This window comes from Sphaeramia orbicularis, chromosome 6 (genome assembly GCF_902148855.1).
Source record: "Sphaeramia orbicularis chromosome 6, fSphaOr1.1, whole genome shotgun sequence".
In the NCBI taxonomy this organism is placed as follows: domain Eukaryota; kingdom Metazoa; phylum Chordata; class Actinopteri; order Kurtiformes; family Apogonidae; genus Sphaeramia; species Sphaeramia orbicularis.
The window spans coordinates 45,225,188-45,248,690 of NC_043962.1; the positions used below are offsets into that span (position 1 = coordinate 45,225,188).

General features: G+C 39.2%; 1 protein-coding gene across 4 annotated transcripts in view; it reads right to left on the reverse strand.

Moving 5' to 3' along the window:
- Positions 1–23,503, reverse strand: part of mon2 (MON2 homolog, regulator of endosome-to-Golgi trafficking) — a 49,125-nt gene that overhangs the window by 7,165 nt on the left and 18,457 nt on the right. The window contains exons 4-30 of one of the 4 annotated variants that reach the window (XM_030136396.1): positions 22,682–22,813; positions 21,404–21,533; positions 21,019–21,116; positions 20,474–20,599; positions 20,082–20,276; positions 19,597–19,721; positions 19,240–19,379; positions 18,757–18,910; positions 17,599–17,789; positions 17,336–17,417; positions 15,544–15,725; positions 14,769–14,881; positions 13,476–13,580; positions 13,121–13,201; positions 12,794–12,867; positions 12,392–12,482; positions 12,198–12,299; positions 11,250–11,252; positions 10,202–10,312; positions 7,644–7,819; positions 7,318–7,480; positions 6,433–6,726; positions 5,991–6,189; positions 3,656–4,299; positions 2,074–2,217; positions 1,148–1,165; positions 493–621 (exon numbers count right to left, since the gene is read on the reverse strand). In XM_030136396.1, the coding sequence (XP_029992256.1) occupies positions 493–621; positions 1,148–1,165; positions 2,074–2,217; positions 3,656–4,299; positions 5,991–6,189; positions 6,433–6,726; positions 7,318–7,480; positions 7,644–7,819; positions 10,202–10,312; positions 11,250–11,252; positions 12,198–12,299; positions 12,392–12,482; positions 12,794–12,867; positions 13,121–13,201; positions 13,476–13,580; positions 14,769–14,881; positions 15,544–15,725; positions 17,336–17,417; positions 17,599–17,789; positions 18,757–18,910; positions 19,240–19,379; positions 19,597–19,721; positions 20,082–20,276; positions 20,474–20,599; positions 21,019–21,116; positions 21,404–21,533; positions 22,682–22,813 (4,002 nt within the window). The remainder of the gene's footprint in view (positions 1–492; positions 622–1,147; positions 1,166–2,073; positions 2,218–3,655; positions 4,300–5,990; positions 6,190–6,432; positions 6,727–7,317; positions 7,481–7,643; positions 7,820–10,201; positions 10,313–11,249; positions 11,253–12,197; positions 12,300–12,391; positions 12,483–12,793; positions 12,868–13,120; positions 13,202–13,475; positions 13,581–14,768; positions 14,882–15,543; positions 15,726–17,335; positions 17,418–17,598; positions 17,790–18,756; positions 18,911–19,239; positions 19,380–19,596; positions 19,722–20,081; positions 20,277–20,473; positions 20,600–21,018; positions 21,117–21,403; positions 21,534–22,681; positions 22,814–23,503) is intronic. The other 3 variants (XM_030136397.1, XM_030136398.1, XM_030136399.1) reach the window with 3 other exon arrangements.

The window sequence follows — 23,503 nt, forward strand, 5'->3', positions numbered from 1 at the left end:
TTGTAACAGGTACAACAAAATTGAAAGTGCCATCCAATCTGTGCATCATATAAAACTTACAATAAAAATTCAAATAAAAGCAGCTAAAATAAATAGGTTGTGGGTAAAACAAATAGGTAAAAAAACAAGCAGAAACCCGTCACGCACTCACAAGCATACATTCTGTTATTGCACTGATCCCTTTAAAACAAATTGCACATCAGATGTGTTTTTCAAAGAAAATGATGAATGACAGATGACGGACACGGTGATCATGATATCACCACAATCATGCGTAGAACTTAATGATTTCAACCTCTATTATAAACCTGAGGTTCATTTCATTTAAGAGAACTCAATATAGACGTGTGCTATGACATTTGTACGACAGTGACATTCACACTACATTCATGAAAACAATTCAATGAAAATTTTAGCCAGTTTTTCCACTTGCAGTCTTAGAGAACACATGTTAAATCTGAGGAGTTTCATGATAGTTTGAACACCACATACCTTGATAATGTTTTGCAGGACTTTTTCATTGATGACAGCTTTGTGGCATGCTGTTTTGTGGTACAGGTCCACCACCACCTCCAAGGATCGCTCAGCAAAGGGCACGTAGTTTAAGGCAACCCACTCTGCCTGCAGGAGCAAGAACAAGAAACAGAAAGAATGGGGGTGGATGTCAGTGAAGCACACTTGACAACATTTACCAAAGCCACATTCAAAGCCGTGTTTAAAGGCACACTTTGTATGCTTGGAACACAGCTTTATATTTCTCATTTGCTGAAATTATTTTGCTTACATTTTAATGCCGCTGTTAAAGGGTCACAGGTCAGAGGTTACAGCAAACAGATAACTAGATGCTACAAAGTATGCCTTTAATATAAACAGAATCACACGTGTGCACACAGCATGAATTTTACAAAAAAACCCAAAATCAATCAACTTAAGATGAAACTGCACCGGGACTGTGCACACAAAGGCATAACCACCAGTTAGTGGCAGGCAAGAGAGGGGGAGAATGGAATAGGTGAAAGACGCAGATGAGACGCAAGAGCCTACCATGCGGTGTGATCTCTCATCTACCGCAGGAGGCAAGTCATCACAATTCAGCACAGCTTAGTACGATTATAAAGGGGGGGCTGAAGGAGATAATGGAACTCACCGGTGCAAACAGCTGGATCTAAAACGGATATCCGGTAAGTTGTTCCAAGAAACAGAATGAGAAGAGATCGCAATTAAAATGGTGTTTATGTTGTATCTGCAGTGGCTGGTGAGCAAAAGGAGGCGCTCACAGTAACAAGATTTGATCATATATAGGCCTGCTTATCTTGGGAAAACACTCGTGATTTGCAGTACACACCTTTCAGGGGACCTAACATTAATGATGAAGAGCCAAAAAGGCAATAAAATACCAATTATTACATGAGTGGATGGATTTTAGGGTTTCGGATTAACAAGCATCCAATGAATAGGTGAATATGCAGGACTGACAGAGTGTGAAGTGAACAGAGGTTAAATTTATTGCAATAACTGTACCACTTCCAGAGTGAAAAAATTCACAGTATTCCTACAAGTAAAAAGAGCACCTTCTGAACTTTTTACTGCCTCAGGTTTTCCAAATGAAGAGAAACAATGTTATCACAACACTGATGCAAAAAGGCTCGACTGTACTTGAGCGAAAATGACAATTATTTCTGGTTTTGCAGATTCAGTAATCTTGCTTGAGATCATCGAGTTCCATGGAAATAAAGGGTTTGTTTCGGGATTAAAATGAACTGTTTCAACTGAAAAAATAATGAAACACTTCTCTGGAACGCTGCCAGCCGGAGCGAGCATGAGAAGTATGAAGACGAGATGGCTCGGGGCAACTAATGAGGGTTCAGCAGAACCTGTCGATCTCAGTGCAATAGGAGCAACATAAGGACTTGACTGAAGGGCAGAGCAAAGGGAGCGTTTCGTGAACATCAAAGACGAGCGATGATTATGTTACGAACGGCTGGAGAGAGAAGGATGGTGAATAATTCTGGATGTTTCACTGAAGCGGTTTGTAAAAGGAAAACAAAACCCGGTAGTTGTACGTCCTCCTACCTGGTTGTATTTGGCATTGGCCACGTGTTTGGTTTCCATCCTGCCATACTGTGGAGGCTTGCAGGAGAACTCCACGAAGAGTAGCAGCTGTTCAAAGATGGCTGGGTACATGACCTGCAGGTTCTCAGGGCCCACACAGATGGCCTGCAGCAGGGAAGGAAGAGAGGAACAAACACTGCTGACATCCACCATGGGACTGGATATTGCATAATTTAGCAGAGTGACACATTGTTTTCTGGGCCAAGTCAACATAAAACAGGAAGAAATACATTTTGGTCAGCAGGGAAAAGAAAGGTCTGTAAACCCTCAGAACCAACATTTACTGCATATATTAGTGATAGCATAGAGTATACCCAATCAGGCAAATAAAGATAAAGAAAGAAAATACAAGCTTCAATTTGCTGTTTTTCTCAATGCAATGCTCCAATATAATAAGTCAGCTTGTTTGGATAACAAGGAAAATGCCATTTAGAGGTGTCAAGTCAAATACAAACTAAAAACGAGGTTTACGCTGTCGGGGGCCGACAACAAGGGTGTATCCCCAAAATCCCACCAATCCTCTGCTATATATAAATCTATCCACGATAATTGTTAGACAGTCGGTATGAATGCCATTTGAGCTATATCACCCTGATACTGGCAGAATAATGATCAGAGAACCAGTTTTTACCCACAAAACTCCACCTAGTGAATGAAAATGACCCCGTATAAACTCTGAATGGTAGCGAGAAAATGGACATTTGTAAGACGATTAATATGAACCAAATTTTACCTCAATCGGCCTATTATTGCTTGATTTACGTTCGAAAAAACTGATTTTCAACTAAAGTGCTCCCATTTGGATGACTTATAATACTCACAGAGAAGCTGAAATCGATAGGATTCTTCAACTAGGGGTCCCCTGTGTTGGTTATCAAGGGATAAAAAATCCAACCAAATCGGTCCTAGTTATTGCCTTCACACGAAGGATATCCAGCAGCGGATCCGGTGGCGGTTGTGTTTGGGGTAAAATCATTATATCCCTGAAACTTGATTTCAGAGATATAAAAATACAATAACCTTGGAAAAAAACCTGTCATTTTGCATGTTTTACACAGTACCTCTGCTCTGGATCCATTTCTATTTCTGCTATTTAGCTGTCGTAACCCTAGGCCATTAAGTTGCAGCATTTTGTGAATACATTATTGAACAGGCAAATATTGTGATTTCCACTGCAATTTGATAGATTGTACATCCCTATTTTCTAGTTAATTTTGAATTACATGTTTGTATGTTCAGAAGATAACAGCAAATACTAGGAGGTCATGTTGGATTGGGGGAATACGGGCATTTTTTTCCATCTCTATACCAAGAATCATGTTCCTTTACATCTGGAGAATTTGTACATTGGGTTTTACCTCGAGCTTCATTTGTAATGTTACATTATGACACATTTTACCTTTATCAGAAAACTGCAGCTCCAGTGATGTGTGGATATTGTGCTTGACTATATTTGGACTAGATTTATTGTTCAGCTCTACTGATAACCACATTTTTGTTTCAGCGAACAAAAACACTGTATGTTAATGTTTGAGTTCCCCACCTTCTGCAAAACATCCAGAGCTGTGAGCACAGCTTCCTGCAAGCTAGTGAGCACAGCCTCAGTGTAGGAGGGGAGAATGAAGGGGGAGGCGTCACTGCTGATGGGCACAGACACGGCCCCGTGGAGGATGACCCCGAGCTTCTTCAGGTCCTCCATGCTGAAGTTGGCCTTGATGTGCTGGTACAGAGCTGGGAAAATCTGGATTAATGCTGTAAGGTAGGGCTGGCTGGGGATGAAGGAGAGCTTCTCTGCTGGACCACTAGGCGGCCTGGTGCTGTCCGTCCCTGTTCGATACCATGTGTTCCACGCCGACCACCACAGCGCCGAGTCCTCTAACGCCGACTCCTCGCCTGGGGGAGGGGCCTGCAGCTCAGCGCCATTGTATCGTGTCAGACGCTCAACAAGTGAATCTGAACGTAAGAGGGGTCTGCCAGGACCAGATGCTGAGATGGGGTCAATGAGTACTGGAGGAACCCCCATAGCAGCAAGTGCATCGCCTGCTTTGTCTGAGTCTTTAACAGGTGTAACGATTTGTAGTATCTCCTGAAAGCTCTTAAGGGCAGCCAGTGAGACCTCATTGTTCTTGCTGAGAGCAGCTGACTGTATGTGGTTAAGCAGCACCTCCCAGGCCTCAAAGAAATCCCCTGCAGAGACGCAGAAAAATGATGGAAAAGTGTGCACCATGTAGTGTTTGCTTGAGGTTAAAAGTAACAAATAGCACTTTGTTATTTAAGCATTTATAACTCCTGGTTCGATAAAGGCAAAGAAAACAACAAGTCATATATAAAGTTGGTCAATATGAATGAACCCATTTTTGCTTTAGACACAGTTACACATTAAAACTGTATGTGAGAAGATCAACATTTCTTTAAATTATATATTCTAGGAGGGTGTGATTATAGCAAGTTATCTCCATAGTAATTTAACACCAGCGTAGCCACATGAAAAATGTATTATAGCAATAGACGAAAGTCTTAACACCACTTTTAAAATTATTATGCACAAGTCATAAACAAATAGTTTGCACTAGGTAAATGTAGCACCGGTCTGTATGTTACTGTATTCAATATAAAATACTTACATTTTTAGATTAGTTAAGTTAAAGCTGCAGGAACTAAAATCAGGAGCTGGAATTTTAAAATTCACATCTTTCCTCTGCAGCTTTCTCCTGTCAGCCATATTCAAATGACTACATTAGATGATCTGATGTTTTTTTTTTTTTTTTTTTGCACCACAGTGAGCAAAGGAGTCAGTTGTGACTCTTCTGTGATTAGTCAAAGTTTACATCATGACATAAGCAAAGTAACTGTAAGGACAGCTGGGCTGGTGGGTCAAGTTCATCATCACAATCATAACTAAATATAAGGATGTAACATGAGGAGATGCATTTAAAGACCCTTCTCATTGTGTTGGGAAGTGGTTTAAATTGAGATATCGTGGAGGGATTCTATCTACCAAATATCACAGTGATAAAATTATCATATGGACGGTAAATTGTATCCAAATATGATAATGATCGTACATCTGTCAACATTGTTTAACATGGACTAAAATGCAATTCAGCAACATGAGAGCATGAAGACAAGCTCACATTTTGTTTAAATTTCATTCACATCTCCTTAGAATATTAATCCTGTCCATGTGGAGATTAAACAGGACTTAATGGGTTTTACAGGACTGTTTCTAAATCTCTGCTCTACTTAGCAGAGACTTACAAATACATTTCATTATGTAAATTGTGGCATAGTGCCAAAGATGCCTTTATGTGTAGGGAAACACTTCACAGTTATGCAAAGGCTCCATGTGAAGTGAGCAAACAAATAAAAGAAATGCCTAGAAGAAACTGCTCCAATTAGGATTCAGAAATAAGCTTAATTTATTATCATTGAAATAAATAACATCTGTTACACCTCATAGGATTAATGTACTAAAAATACTATTTACGCACAGACTATATGTACAGTAAGTAACATAGAAATTTATCACAGGGAAATAAACTAATTCAAAAATAATTTGACTTTTCTCTTCTTCAATTATAAAACCTAAGGGGAGATTCCAACGCTGTGCTAATACACATTTATATAGTTGGTGAATACATGAGAGACAGATTGCAATTAGATTTTTGTTGGCTTGCTCACCTATAAAAGAGCCCTGATGATTTCATTTAATATGTCTTTAAGAGGCTTCTTACAAAGCTGCAAACCCACTATGCATCTGTTTTACAAGCTGTGCAGTACTCTCCGTGACTTGTAAAATGGCTTTATATGTTAAATCTTGCATCCAGTCTACATCAGATACTGCGGCAAGGCTTCGCAGTAGATAATGCATGGCTTACCCAACTGCTGGAGGAGATACCGTCTTGTGTTAAAAATGCGTGCCACACCAGCTAGTGTCAGCACCCACGTCTCAGCCCACTGTTTTTCAGCAGTGTCGCGCGAGTGGTGAATGAGGATGTTCCCTCCGCCAGACTCGATTTTCTCTTTGTCGGCGGTGGTGGAAGATGTCCTCACACAATCCAGCAGGTGGAACAGGACCTGGTGGTGAGACCAAGATACCTCAAGATACTTCCTGCCACTTCAATTTAATGACAAAAGACTGAAGATGTCCAGTGAATAAACAAATGTTTGTGATGTGGGAAAAAACTGCAGAAAAGAAAGGCTTTTCTCTGATTTTGAAGTAAAAACAAAGGTAATATAATTCTTTCTAATTTAACACCAAAGATTAGAGCCTCCCTTAATCAGTGGCACTGAATGAAATGAAGTATTCTTGGAAATTACCTTCCAGACTACGATATGCCATGTAGGCTGCTGCAGCAGGGTCCCATGGGCTGCGATGGTGGAGAACAGTGTCTGTCCAGCACTTTTCCGAACAGCAGGCCGGGGGTCGACACACAGCTCACCCAGCTTGGCGTATAGGCACAGCCACAGGCAATCGAAGGGAGGGGCGGGGTGGAAGGGCCTGTTCAGAGTCTCTCCTTTCTCCTGGGCCTGTTTCTGCAGGGCCTCCTCCTCCCTCTCTAACTCTAGTGTGATGGTTTCACCTCTTTGGAAGAAGTAGTCTGAAATGTTCCACTGTGGGTAAAATGGAAGTAGAGGTAGAGAACAGTGGCACAAATTGGAGAAAACGGTTGGTAAAATGCCTGTGGCAGTTTTGCTATCCTATTACCATAAAGTAATCTCACAGGAACTGGCACACTCCAAGAGAAATAACCCTGGAAACCACAGATCGATATCAGGCTTTTCATGGGCTGAATACTGGACAGAGTGTGCGAAATGTCAGAACTGTGTGCTATGATAAGCTGTGTTAAGATAACAAAACGCAAAACCAGGCAGGATGCAATGTTATAACTGGATGACATACACATTGTACTATGTTTTAGTGTTGAAACAATTTAAAAGGCATGCTCTGAGAAAAACAGTAGCCTTTGTTATTCCTTTTTTTACATTTACATGTATATTTATGTGCCTTCTGTTAGCTGAGCCCTCATATATCATATATCATATCATATCATGATCTCAGCCATTTAAAAACACCACATTTTACTGCAAAAATCTGGGTACCTACACAGTACATATTAGGTAAAAAAATGCTTCTTGAGAAAACCTAGCAGCATGTTTGGGCCTAACCCCTGATACTACAACAGAAAACATCTGTTATCTCACCAGTAGGCCAATAGAGGTGAGGCTGATGTTGAGCTCTTGATTCTGCAGGCCGAAGCTGCCGGCTACATCCACTACGATCTGGAGGCACGTGCAAGGCATGGTGGGTAGAAAGTCTGTCACAACCAACTGCAGGCACTGGAAGGCTGTTCTGATTAATGACTCTCTGGAAAGAATCATAGTAAACACGTAAAACCACTGGTGTTCAGTTTTGTGAACAGAAATGCTGGTAGGCTTGTATTGAGCGTAAAACCACTAATATCACAATATGAACATATGTTCAATACTGCTTGCAGTGTAGATCTCTGCGTCCTCCCCTCTACTCTTACCCTTGATCATTGCGGATGGCACCTATCACCCCTAAGACCAGGGGCCATCCAGGCCCCAAGCTGTCCCCTTGGCTCTGGAGAATCTGCAAGACACTCTCCAGTTGTTTCTGCCGGATGTCTGCATGTAGCACATTGGACAACTCCTTCAGCGGGTTCAGGAGAAGAAGCTGCAGTCGCTTCAGGACACAAAAGGGAGAGATCTTTTTATGGGGTGCAACTTTTCATCACCATTTTTCACTTCTTACATCTTACACCATACAGTGGGATGCTGAAATCAATGTACTTTAATATTACATTGTTTGAACGTAAAATAGTGAAGATAAAAGCTTGCCAACATACTAAGAAAATCACAGAGTCATTATATTGTGCATTGCTACAGGACAGTCATAATTTCTGTGGCTCAGTACTGTCCTATTAATTTTCACATGGTTGCTCTGCCCTCTTTTCGATAAGCGCTGCATTATTCCCTTTATCTGCGTGGCTGAGGTGAAGGTCACAAACTCTGTGTTTCTGAGTGACATGAGAAAGTGACTGTGACATTTCTGTTTCTTTTTTCATTTTAGGCATTAGGCAGACAATTCTAATCTATCATAACTTGCAGTGACAGTGGAAAGAGATTTCTCAAATGCCAACATTACAAACAAGAAGCATCAGAGGATGGCATCTCCCCCAGACCGCTGCAATAACGAAAACCGCCTGTTATTAATGATGTTTGCCCACTGACAGCAGAGTCAAGCAGTTTTTTAAGTAATTTAGGACACGGAATGGTTTTATTGTTCTACTCTGGCAACAAAGTGAAGCATAACATGGACAAGATAGACAAAACGGCAAAACACACCACTCCAATGTATAACTAATAACATATTGAATGGTTTTTCAGTTATACTCTACACCTCAAAAACAAAAACAATACAAAAAATAGGACCAATGGCCCTGTAGCTCACCGGTATGTTCTATCAAGAATCAATACCAATTTTTTATAGGCTGTCAGGTTCTGCTGCTACATTAGAGTCCTGTGGTCTTGATGAAGGAGATCAATCTCCCAATAGAAGTGTGTGGTACATTCACTGGTGGATAAATGAAAGTCCATATATGAAGTCTTATCAGTGCTCAATAGTAACTATATTGATATTTCTAACCATTTCCATGTTATAAGCCATCAAAATATGGACCATTAAAAGTAAAAGCAAATATTAATATTTCAAAAATTCCTCAAAATTTCTCAAAAATGTGAATAAACTTTGTAGATATTGTTTGAAAGAGGCTATCTAAAAAAACTGAAATGACTGATCAGTTGTTTCATCAGAGAAGATGTTTGAAGGCATTGCTAACGAAGATGATGATGACAGACAACACACAGCGCCTTCACAAAAATCTAATACTGTTTGTACATTTAGTTGATATAGAAGGCTTATGTCTGATGTTTGAAGTGTGCACTACAGGCATGAAATACCTCATTTTGTAAGTTTTCTAGCCATATACATGCATACAAAGTTTATTCACATTTTTGAGAAATTTCGAGGAATTTTTGAAATATTAAGAATTGCTTTTACTTATAATGGTCCATATTTTGATGGCTTATAACATGGAAATGGTTAGAAATACAGGGTTCCTACGGGTTTCTACAAGTTAAATTTACGACTACTTAGAACAGAATTTAATGCCCATTTCATAGCCTATTTCACATCCATATTGGGAAAAATTTGTGACCCTATTTATTTACTCCAATGCTTTGATTCGCACCATTCTGAGCCACTTCTCATCGGAGGCTGCAAAGTTAGCTATTATTGGTTCCTAATTTCATTATAAATTATTGGGTTGGAACGGGTGGATCTGAGTCGACTAACGTTACTTTCTTTGCAGCTCTGACATTTACCAGACACATTTAAAATAATACAGCGAACACATTTATGGCAACATAACTTAAGACCTACCATATCAAATTCAATACCTTTTAAAGACTTTTTTAAGGTATTAAATCAGGGTTCCTACAGGTTTCTACAAGCTAAATGTAAGACTTTTTAAGACCTTTTTAAGACTACTTAGAACAGACTTTAATGCCCATTTCACAGCTGTTCCCCTCCACTCATGTCAACCAGGTAGAGAATGATCTTCTCTCCTACCAGGAATTATTAAATTTGCACTTCCTCAAGCTTACTTTTGCTTGTGAGCCATCCCTTAAAGTTTACAAAGTCAGCTTTCTCAGGTGATGCGCACGACTAATGGCTGTACATGTGTTGGGCTGAATGTTCTGTGATCATTTCTCACTGGGGGCTGCAAAGTTAGCCATAATGAGTTCCTAATTTCAGTATAAATTTACAGGTTGGAATGCGTGGAACTGAGTTGACTAATGTTACTTTCTTTGCAGCTTGGACATTTAACAGACACATTTAAACACAAGTTTATGGCAACATAACTTAAGACCTACCATATCAAATTTAATACCTTTTAGACAATTTAAGACTTTAAGGTATTAATTGCAAATTTGCAAATTCAAGACTTTTGAGACTTTTTAAGAAACCGCGAGAACCCTGGGTATATGATGCAGGTTTATCTACCTGATTCTGGGCCAGTGGAGGGTCGTGTTTGAAAGCCAGACCAGCTTTGATAAGTGCTGTCAATGCCTCGGCTCCCCACTCCCTCATCCTGGAGTTTGGGTGCTGACAAACCTGCAGGACAAGTCGCACACAAACACACACAAATGCAGACACACCAAAAGATATCAATATATATAGACATCACACAATAGAAAATCTGTTTGCGTCTGCATAATAGCGGATGATTCTGAAGCGTTTTCATTTTCATGACAGATCTGAAGAGGCCGTTCAGAGCAGTGTTTCCCAGCAGTGGTCACGGAGGGTGGGTGTGAAACAAGTGGGTGAAATAAACCACAGTCTGTGTGATACAGACTGGGATTCCCGGTGATAATAGGATATGCTGTGACAGACAGCATAATCATAAAAGCTTTTACAGATACACGTGGAGAGGCCAGGCTCAGACGGATTGGGTACAACTCCTCTGTAATCCAATTTTGTCATTTTCTGCTCTGTATTTTCACACTTTCTGTAAATACCCACTGTTGCTTGTATTGCTGTTGGATTTTAAAATCCTACAGGGAAAACTTTCCATTGTTTGTGTCTGTTAATGGATTTATAGTGTGGCATAATTCCCTTAGAACTCTGGTGTTCCATGTGTATCTATTAATTCATTTAGCTGCCATGGCTTTGCGTAGACATTAATGCAAGACTTCATTATAATCTACATCATCTGTAAAAAATGATAAAGGTTATATGGGTTTCCTTTACAGTTCATTACATCACATTTAATTATATACAACAACACAAAGACAGAAAGGCAGCATTTCATGTAAACTTATCAGAGACTTTGCAGCTTTAGATTCTGTTTCTGTGAAAAATCAGTTTCACTTTGCAAGTGCACGAGTACATAAAATCAAACACTGGGAGCAAAGCAAATGCACTGTGGACACATTTTGACCCAACAACCTCATAAGTCCAACATGTTGAAGCCACATTGAGAGTGAGAGGAAACAGACTGGAAAAAGAAAAGGAAATGCTGATGATTATGAATGAGGGAATGTGAGCTTACCTTCTGCAAAACAGACAGGAGTGCAAAAGAGAGGGGAGATAGAGAGAGAAAATGTGAAGAAAACCTCCAAATATAAAGAACATATTAAAAAAAATTATTCTTAGAGATTTTAGGACATGGCTGTTAATACTATTAGAGACTATATTATGAACCCATTTCTGTTAAACTCTTTAATGTGTGTGCACGTGTGTGTGGATCATTAGGTTTGAGGATTTTCTTCTCTCTTTAGACCTCTCTTCACAATTTAATCGGAGGAATCCCCATAGTTGATTAAATTATCAAAAGCTCAAAAAGTCTGAAAATTGCCTGTGTTAATTGGTTATCTGTGCTGCTATACAGTTCAGGAACTTTCATGAATTGCGGGACATTCTGAATAGACCCTTTCTTAAACTGAACCTCTCCCTTTCAATTTCATCAAAAACTGAGAAATATTAGAATCTGTCAAACCTTTTTTAGGACCTCTTTCTTGCCTAAATGGACTGAACTGAACTGACTAGCCTGTTTTGCTGCTTGCAGCTGTGATTCCATTTATTATATTTTTAAGTCAGGGGCTCATGCTCAGGGATCTATGGAAAATTTCCTTATTATAAGTGTTGGTACTAAGGAGTCGCCCAAATGGGTCCGGCAGAAGGGGGCAATTACAGCAGCTATTCAGTGAGCTCAGCACTGGAAAAAAATGACAATTACTATTATTACAATAGCTGGCACTGCAAAATTTAAACAAGCTCCTCCTTTCTGCTCTAATTATATGGGTTCATTTCCTTATATACTTATTGTTCTAGTCTGACTAGTATTATTTTAGCTCTCAACAGAAGCCTAATGAATAAAATAAACAGTTAATTTGAAGGGTTACTGTCAGACCATAACAGACTGATTCATGAACTCTATTAATTACATAGAGTTTAAGTCAAATGTGGTCATTAGACTGTATCTTTGTGTAGCTGTTACCTCCAGTAAGTGTCCAGTCAGGGGTCTCCAGAGGATTTCTATACGATCCATGTTGACTAAACCCGTCTCTAGCAGCTTGGCTACGGCAAACAAAGATGGCTCCTGAAACCAAAACAAGATGACAAAAACTATGAATAAATACTGATAAGCTAACAATCTGTTCCTGATTAACCAAAATTGTTGTAAGTGATTACTTTGTTGTTTCCATAAGCCATTTCCATGGCTTCCAGAGAGAGGGAACAGAGAGCATTGATGAGGTGATGAAGGGACACATCATCCAGATACCTGCATGGCAAAAAAAAAAAAAATGCATACGTTATAATATAGACCTGTTTATCAAGCATTGGACAAATAGCTTCAAAGGCTTTAAGCTCAGATGTAAACACAGTTCCTTCTAATTGCAAAAATCTTTTTCAGTGGTTGGCTAAATATAAAAAAGAACATTTCTGAGGCTAGAATAGACAGCTTTAAGCCTGGGATTCTGTCATTATGGCAACAAACTCTCTTAATCAACTGCAACTGAACCAAGAGAATGGGGAACAGAAGTTGAAGTCTGTCTGCTGAATGTTGACTTTCACAGATGGAATGATACATACTGGGAGCTCTCAAACAGTCTGGAGAGTATGTTGGAGATGACAGGTAGGTCTGTCATCACGGCAGTGGTCAACACCTGTTTAAGACAAACACACAACCATGCCCATTTACCAAGTTGACTTTGCCAGTGACGAACAAAACAGAGTTCAAAGTTTACTTCAGAAAAGCCTCTTTTTCATCAAATGTATCCATATTTCTATTAATTCATCATATTTAAAACCAAATTCACATGAAAACAAATTAACAAAAAATACAATCCTGTTGCAATGCCGTTTCCTCATGAGTAAAAATACTGCATGAATACACATAGGAAAGGTTAAAAGACTCACCGTACTGGGTCCCTCAACAGCCCGGCCAGGTTTCAAGGCACCGCCCACCCCTGGTTTGAGCCCCAGGATCCACACTAAGTGCTGATGGGGAAAAGTGAGATGAAATAAATAGCAAAGATACAAGACTGGAACATGTAGACTGAGATAACAGTAGGTTCTAAAAATCAGTCACTCTATGGAATGAAGCCATGGTTTGACTTTTCATAAACAAAAGTCTATCTTTATCTACATTTTGTAAATAAATTTGCATTATTAGACGGGACGTTAGTTTAGATGCACTTGTGTATAGTATGCAGTTTGGAATTTGTTATCTAAATCTAGTTTTGTACATGTAACATATAAGTTTTAAAAGTACCTGTAGTGTGGCCAGTACCAGCTGCCAGGACGTGCCCAACACAGCCCCGTGGCAGTGGGCCAGGTTCAACAGGGTCCGCATACATTGGATGTTCTTGGCAGTTAGCTGGCAGAGGGACAGAAAGTTAGACAATTATTATACTACCTGTAATTTGATATGTTGACATAGGCATTAACACAGTTCCCAAGTTCAGTTTCCTTAACTGTCCATATTAGTTCAAGTATCAACAAGTGTATAAGAGCCAACTATTCACACTCAGCAAAGGTAAAGTCAGTGACATATTTATTCTTGTATGTGAGAACAGAAGTAAAAAAAAAAAAAACAGACATCAGCAAACTATAGTCCAGAAGTGGACAGGAGCAGAAATAATACGACATCATACGGTAGAGCTGCTATTGTCTGTTATAGTCACTATAGCTTAATAACAATAATGCAAAGCTTTGTGGAGTTTTTGTGTCATGTCATTTCTCATTGCTTCTTCCAGCGCTTCTAATTGTAACTCACATTGACAACATCTGGACCTGCTGCGTGAACGAAGAGGAAACTATGGGCATAATCTGGACAGTGGATTTCATCTCTGAAAGGGCTCCAGTGATTTCTTTGAGGTAACATGGATTTGTTGTTTTGCAAATTCTTGTAGATTAATCATAAGTAACTTTCAAACAGAATAACGTGTATTTGACGGTTCTCGATTCACATTTAAATCCTGCTTTAGACCTTCTCTAACACAGGCATAAGTGGACACATAGAGCCTGTTTACATGTACACCAATACGCTGATCGTTATTTGATTTTTGGAGTTGCCAGATTATTTAAGTGACCGTGTAAACAGGATAATTTGATACATTTTATCAGATAACAGCAGTAATCTGATTATGAGAAATCAGATCAACACCTGGATTTCTCCCCAGCACTCTGATGTCTTCCTGCATGTATACAGGTTAATCTGATTTATTTCATTCTTTTATGTCTGTGCATCTGTAAACACAATTAAAATCATACAAAACGTACTCCGAAAAAAATCTAATAATGGACTGGAGCGTCTAAACCAGGGTTTTTTGATTATCGTATTTCTTAAGTGCATGTAAATGCTCCCAGTTATTGGACTTTTATGGTCATGTAAACAGGCTCACAGCCTAAGGACCTCTGTTGGCCCTGACTGTGTTAGTTAGTGTTTAGTGATCAGTGTGTATGCCTGTGTGAAAATTGTGTGTGTGTGTAGATGGTCTTGAAAATAAATTGTAAACTGAGTTTTGTTAGGCTATGAATGAAATAATTGTAAGTGTGTCCTTACCACCACAGTGCCCTGGGGCTGAGCGGAGAGTGGCTGCCCCACCGCCACCACCTGCTGATGAGATTCACTAGAGGGGCTGATAATCTGCACACTCTGTCCCTGGATGGAGTAGGCTGTGAAAAACACACAAAGACCAAATCATGTGTCAACACACACACACACAGAACCATATAGAGTCAGTCTTTCAACAAGCGTCAGCAATACACACCAACAGGTTTTGTAACAAGCTTACGACATGCAAGAAAAGCTTTCTTAATTAACTCCAAGACAAACATCCATTGCGAGCTGAGACCCAATTTGCCAGTTTTATCTCTACAAGCTAATATGCAAATAGTGAATGTCTGAGTGGTTGATTTGAGAGCAGCTGTGTGTGAGTGCATCTACGTTCCCCAGACACATTCTCCTCTGTGTTCCTAATTAGAAGCCACAGTGAAAACTTATGGATTAGAGTGGGGCATTTGGGACAGGAGAGTACCAACAGTTTACATGTTAAGCTCAGTTTGGTAGCATGCACATCTAGCCATATGGGAGATAACAAGTGTTCATTAATTCAACATGAATACACATAACCAGAGGCCTTTTCAGGGCTGGACAGGGGGATGTTTAGCTGTGTCATACTATTAAATACTAAATATTATGGTGCACATAATGTTACAAACAAAATCTAATTGATTTGCAGTATCAGGTATTTGAGATGTGTATTTACACAAATGCAGAGCAACAGCAATATGATTTGTAAGTGGTTTTGGTGGTGTCCTGAACTGCACAACTGTACCTTTGCTGGAGAGACTGGCAGCGTTACTGCTGAGAACGGTCAAGGCATAATGTGGTGGCAGAGAAGCCTTACAGATGGCTGTGATGAAGGCATCACGCGGTGTCACCAAGCCCAGGCGACCGCACAGTGAGGCCATGGTCAGCTCTGCCTTCAAGATGTTCTCTGTGGCTGTCTCATCAGTGCTGAAGTGGATAGAACACAGACAGAAAAGACACTGAAACACAGACTGTGGTCTACCCGCCAGCACAGCAGCATAGCTCCTCCACAGGATCAAGTTTAGATTGAGAATGGGAAACTATGCCCATTTTAGACTTTTGTACAGTTATCTAGTAAATTATTAGGGGTGCAGAAAACAACTGATTCTTTGATGCATCGCGAGGTGAACATGCCCGATTATGGATCAATGCAGAAATGTCAAAAATCGATGTTCTGAATGTAATGTTATTTTAAATAATACTGACAGTGTAACTAAAAAGGTGGAACTAAAGTGTGACTGCCATGCCGTGTCGAACAGTTTACGGTGACACATACAGAAAACAAAAAGATGGCAGAAAAACCAATCCATGCAGCACCTACAACTGTTAAAAGCGAGTATATGGAAACGTTTTGGTCTCTATGAAGTCGAGGGGAAAGGAGAACTGGACAAAAGCCACAGTATTTGCAGGTTGTGTCGACGCCAGTGAACACAACGAACATGATTTAAGCATGTTCATCTCCCTGTAGGTTCTTTGCAATCCATTATGTTGCCAGGTCCATGTATAACCTTCCAGATGACACATTTTTGTTGTTTCAATAAAAGATAATCGAAGCAAATTCATCAGCTTCTTTTTTATTATTGATCATCAGAAATGCACTTAGTTCTAAAAGTAGCAAGTACTTATCATACAGTGAGAAAAATATTAATTAACTGCGGGGTGCATTTACAACCATTTATAATCAGACTGTAACCCTCTGGATCAAAATCGAATCGTCAGGTACTAGGGCTGAAAGATATATCATTATCGTATCAATATCGAGATATGAACATTCAAGATTAATGTCGAAAAAGCAACGATATAAACGATATAGATTTCCCCCATGTATAGATTTCCAGAGCATGTACAGCTCTGGAAGTCACAACAAATTAAATTTATTTGTACTTTATGTTAATGGTGACGACTGGCAGTGAGTTCTTATAAATAAAACTGCACTTCCCAATTTCTTTTGTATTATGATGTTAGTATTTTTCTGAAAAATGCTTGGTTTTCACTGAACCCGTAGTCATATCGTATCGTACTGAGATATCTGGCATGAATATCGAGATATGAAATTTTGTCCATATCGTTCAGCCCTATCAGGTACCTAGTGATGCATCCCCTATCAAATACCACCAGATTAAGTCTTATTCCCTTTCACACTAGACAAAAGAAACACCAGTAAAAACAAAACAGACAAGTAAACTCATCTGTAGTTTGAATCAATTGCCATATTTTTTAAGGTTTGCCCATGTTTAAAAAAAAAAAAAAAGATCTACAGGACAGGCAAGATAGTGTCATCTGTACTGCACTGTTTGAAAAAGACCATGTGTGGAAGTTTATTGTGGACATCACCAACTTTAGTCATTACTGTCAAACTAAGTTTTTTTTTTTCAGTTATGAAATGTGCCTAGTCTTAATAACTTTAAGGATTCTTCTTAACTATACTTTAGGGATTTAAATAGGGACAATTTTCCCACTTAAATACTAACTGTAAATGTAAACCACCAAAACCAATGCAGAAAAATAATGTGTGGAATGGCAGAAAACCTATTTACCTGGCATCCAGCAGCAGAGATAATGCAGCCAAAAGACCACACCAGCAGGCATTGACCATCTCCTCCCACACCAAGTGGGCTCCTGGGACCAGGACACAAAGTACTGAGGTTTATTCTGGGAAACATTTAACTGAAGCTCATAAAAAAAAGATGTGTGATATCTTGAATAAAGAATATTTTGACACTGCTATAATGTTGGATCTATTTGACTAGTTTACTGCTTTAGAACATACTTGTATCCCACTACATTTGCATAATCTTACCAGGCTGAGGCTGCCACTCCTGGTCAGGATGAGCCTCTCTGAACTCTGCAGCTGCCTCCTCTTCTGCAGACAGTTCTCTTTCGATCATGGTGGTGATGCCTCTCACTAGATCCAACAGGGCACTGAAGGCCACAGACATGGCGTAGCCCTCTGGGATAGATGGCGGCTCCACCTTGTCCAGCATCTCTAGACTGGACGATGATGTAAAAGGGATCAGAGAAAGAATATTGAGGTTAAAGCAGTGTGTGTGCAAATACAGACAGATTTTTGTTCATATATTAAACCCCGAAGAACTTTTAATAACATCTGAAATCTTATACATTTAAATAATTCAGGTAAGACGCAGGATTTCAGCTTGTCATTGTCATCAGATATGACCCAGTTTATGATACATTTTGCTGAAAGAGTTACTTTTTCTTCAGATTTTTTTCTGTTACATAAAATAACCTTTGCATTTACTCCAAGTGCTTATGAACATTAGCATGATCAGTAAATTAAATATGGGAAAATACTTGATTTTCAGTGTAAAATGCAACATGTTGCGGATAATATTATAATAAATGGTGACAAGTTACTTAGGAAAGATTAAATGTAGAGAAAAACTCATTTGGAAGTTATCACACAAATAGCTCTAGGTCTTTAAAGGTTATAGAGATTCAATTTGTTAGACTGATTTGTGAATTGTGCTGCTGTATGTCTTATTTTTTCCCACTTAGTATTACATTAAAAAATGTTAAATGAATCAAAGGTGTATGCCGTCTTCTTATTCATACTGGGGCAAGTCCAGCAGCATCTACAACTACAGCAAGAACTGAAATTGGTTAGCAAACGGGTTTGATTACTGTCAGAGACAACACTTCTCTTTGTTGCTCGAAGGCCTCCGGCTACAGTAATTTTCTGTATTTTATAGTTTGGTTTCCTGTGAAATACCACATTCTAATGCTCCTTGAGGAGAGTCAAGTCTTTGATCTCTGCCTCCCTGAGGTTCAACACCAACTCTACAGTGATGTTCCAAGCTCATATTTATCCTACTTAGCAGCAGAGTTTGTAATCCCTTCTACTGTACCTTTGTGTTTCATGCGTTTACACATTAAAAACACACATAAGGAGGATGAAAAGTGTGGTGAGCTGCTGCTTAAACCTTTGAACAGCACTTACTAGGTGGCCTTGGCACTGCCCTGGACACTAACAGTCATAAGAGGGATCCAGGTGCCGCGGTATTCAAAGGCCGCCTGTGTGGTCAAGTTACCACTGACCCCTCCTGCTCCTGGACCTCCTTGTGCTGCTCCCTGCACCCCTGAACCTGACCCACCTGGAGAGACAGAAGATGACATGAGGCAGAAAATAATAACCGTTAAACATGTGTATATCAGCTTCATCAATTTAATTTAGGCATATTTTCACTTTCAGATAAATGTAATCTGCCTACTAAGGTTTATCCCATTATGCATGACTATGAATATTTCTGACATCTGAAGCACATTATGGATATGTATAATTTAAAAATTTAAACCTTTCAATAGTGGAAGGACACTAATGTGTGGAAAAGATATGAGAAGATTTTTCAGTAAGGTACAAAAGCACACACTTTCCAGCTCAGATTTATATGGATTTTGTTGGTCTTTGAATATGTGAACTGACCGGCTGGTGCACTGACGGCTGCAGCGTTGCCCGCATTGGGGACGATGAAAAGAGACTGGATGAAGGAGCCCAGGGCGTTAACAATATCTCTGAACACTTTAGTGGAGTGCTGCTTCATGTCGTAGGACTGGCAAAATGAACTGAAAAAGAACAAGAACACAGACAGTTGGAGATTACAGTCCTATTGGGTTCAGACTGTGGGACTTGGCACCTTTCCACAGTGCTAGGACAGCATGTCAAGTCCACTAAAGAGGAATAATTACTGTGGTTAGTAGCCCTTTCTGTGTTCATCTGCATATATAATTTCTATACTGAGACAGAAATAAAAATGTAACTCTATACTTTAATGTTGCTTACCGCAATAAATGTGGCTGTACACAGAGCCTGTGGACCGATTCCACAGCCACTGCTCTTAGCCACTGTGGCTTTTCACCATCCAGAAACTTCACTAACAGAGACAAGAAGATCTCACACTCTGTCACCTGCAAAACAAACCCACACATATCAGACTGGTCTCTGAGTTTGGCTTGGTAACAGAGAGATGTTTCCTTTAGTTAAGTTACTCTATGATCTTCCACTTTCCTTGATGGAGGCACAAACATAGACACTATTTCATTGTATTGACTGATAACAGCTGTAATACTGAATTACTCGGATGGAGCTAAGCTCATTAAGGGCCTGGAGTAGAACTAAAACAAAACTACTATTACACTAATCCAATGCTAATCAGACTTGATCAATTAAGTGCATCAGTTCTGTGCTCAAGAAAAACCGTTAATGGTAAAACATCAATTAGGGAACAGTTCCATGCAGTCAGCAGTCACAGTACATCCGTCCCTTACCAGCAAGCTGTAGAAATGCTTAATGAGGACAGAGACGACTCGCAGCAGCCTCATGCAGATGGGAAAATAAGGTTTCTCTACAGGCACTGGTGAGGCAGCACTGCTGCTGCCCTGCCGGAACTTAATGTTGGGGGAGAAGAGCTTGATGACAAGCGGACACACTCTTTCTTTCAGCAGGAAACTGAACTCTTGGTGCTAGACAGGAATCAGAGACAAGGGTGGACAGAAGGAGACAGAAGGATCAGGAAAAGTGCATTTAATTAACTGCTCCTTACAGCTCGTGACAATCATGTCTTATTACAATATGTGACATAGCGAACACCCCTGTAATACTACATATGTATAAATGCTTTAAAATCTGCATTATTTGTAACACATTAAGCTGAATATACCTGCAGGAATACACCGGGAAAATCATTGAGTACAGACTCCAGTAGCTCTAGGCCAAACGTCCGCGTCATCTCTGTCATCCCCACAAGCCAGTAGGGGGCGTCAGCATTCACAAGCTGGCACAAATCCTACAGACGCACACAAAATAGGATTTAACACAATAGAGTGTTGTTTCTCAGACACATCACAGTGGCTGAAACAGAGCTGCCATTGAGCTCTGCTCGGTGAGAGGCATCTCTGCAGAAAAGAGCAGTGGCTGTGGGGTAAGAAACAGCTTTGAAACAAAGGATCTTTGGTGTACTTTTTGTACAATTCCTTACATTACATGGATAAAATGTTAACTTTGTAGATTATAAAAACTACTGAGGTACTCAAGAGGGCTTGTAAGGGTGCTAATACCAATATTTTTTAATCACCTCAAACTTTGCACTAAATGTCAAATCTTGTCAAATATCAAGCCAAATCCAAATCAGTCCAAAGGCATCATGAAAAGCTGATGGGGAGATGGATGTAAAAAGAGAGGGCTGCTGCCTCCTGGTGGACATACCTGGAACAGCATGTATGCGTCCTTGGCACTGGGCCTCAGAGTACTAACAGATCGACGGTTTGTATTCCCCTGGACAGGAGGAGGGTGTTCCACAATGCCTGAGGGCAACAATAATTCAACATTAAGTCATTTAAGCAACTCATAATGTCTACATTAGTACAGTAAGTACAAGAATATGGTACGTGTTAATTCAAAGCAAGTATATTAATTATTAATCAGCATTATTAAAAGATGATATGGCGGAGTTATCATCTACTAGTGTTATTTTCATTTCTGAACTCTATTCAAACGGAGTTTTTCTTGTGCAATAAAGCTACTGTTAACTTTAGCTATGGTCATTCATAATCTAACTTTACTTTTTTCTTATTATTTTTGAGCCTCTGACCTTTGAAACGTTCATCTTCAGCCACCATCCTCTCAAAGACCACAGTAACAACCTGTCTGACTGTAGCAGCTGCTGTGTTGTTGGTGATGTTGTCTTTGGTGAAGTGGAGACGGAAACACAGCACAATGGCCTGGTAAAGGAACAAAACATGAAATCAGATCATTATGCATCTGAGTAAATGCATTTTTAGACTAAACCTTTACAGTCTTTAAATCAAGTTGGGCAAAATAAAAATCCAACATTTAAATGTCTGGCTTTTAATTGTATGGATGACATAAAGAGATATTTTACTTGACAAAATGGTAGGTCTGTGGAGTTAAACAAAAGTACAGTAAACAGAGTTGGCCTGATAGTCTGTACTGTGTGATTTGGCAGCATGTTACAATGTACAAACACTTTGTAAGACTGCTGCTGTGGAGTTTGATAAACATTATACCAACAGTTTAATAATAAATCAGAGATGACTCACTGAGAAACAAAACTGAGTTATATCAGTGGTACTGAAAAGGGTACAGCACTCTATCAGGTTTGTGTGCAAATACAAAGTATTACAGCACAGATATGGATGTGTATGTCACGGGTGTCAAACATGCGACCCGTGGGCCAAAACCAGTGCACTAAAGAGTCCAATGTGGCCCGTGGGATGAATCTGTGAAATGTAAGAATTACACTGAAGATGTTAATCATTTTAGTTCAGGTTCCACACTCAGCCTAATTCAATTTCAAGTGGGTCGGACTAGTAAAATACTATCATAATAACTATAAAGACTGACAATTCCAAATTCTCTTTGTTTAAGTGTATGAAAAATACAAACTATATTTTCACAAAAAATGCAAATAACCTGAAATATCAAAAGAGAAGTGTAATTTTAATGTGTATTTGTAGATGTAAGTTGTGCACTGCGATGTAAGTTGTAATGCATGTGTACATGATAAACTGAAGCAGAATATTGTTGAAATTCCACTTATTTTAAATTATAGAAATTATTATATTTTAAATTGGAATAATTTTTTCAATTAAATTCCATTTTTTTCATGGTTGTTCATGTTATTCACATTTTTTAAAGGATCGTTTGTAAATGTACAAGTTTTCATGATGTAATTTTACTTTTTTCCACACTAAAACAAAGAGAAAAGTTTGGAATTGACATTATTTATATACGATTATGTTATTATTTCACTGGTTCGGCCCACTTCAGATCATATTGGGAGGATGTGGCCCCTGAACTAAAATGAGTTTGACATGCCTGGTGTATGTGATTGGTGTGAGTCTCGTACCTTGGAAAGAACTTCATCGTGCACAACTGTATTGGTGGTGAGTAGAACCAGGACAGTTTGTAAAAGTTTTAGCTCCTCCAAACCGTTTTCCATGAGCTGCCATAACATGTTGATGATGTTCCCTGCTGCTGCCTGTCATACACACATCAACAGTTAAAATTAATACCATTCATGTTCATTACAAATCTTTGAACATTAACAGATATTGACAAGCAAGTACATAAGAATTGGTTGAACTAAGTAGGTCCGAATATTTTTCCGAAAATGAAAAAAAGCAGGTGAGAGAACAGCCTAAGGTCACAACTGTCATAAATTATACAAAATGCAAAAACAGAAAGAAAAAGAAACCGCAAACAAATCAGAAACACACACAACCGAGGGATCAGCTGGCAATAGCTGCTTTAGGGGCAAAATATCATCAAGTTCAATAACACCAAATCCAGCTGCCAGTTGATGTTATGTCACTTGATTCTGACAGTAGTTGACAATCCATGTCCTTTCATAGGTCAAAATGTCCAAAATCTAAACACTCCTCAGGCTATACTGCTGAAGTGTTCGCATGTGAACGAAATATGGTGAGATGCAGGAGGAATCAGTACTTGAAAATGGGAAAAAAAAAATACTAAGATGCAATATATGGATGAAATGAATGAAATCATGATGAGATTGTTCAACACAGAGCAGGGAAATGCTGTAGTACTCTGCACTCTCAAATCATTTCTGCAGGGTATTAGATATACAGTACTTGGTGCCACAATGTTCAATCTGCAAATACATCTAATGTTGTAATTTAACACATTTAACATCTTACACATTTCTCTC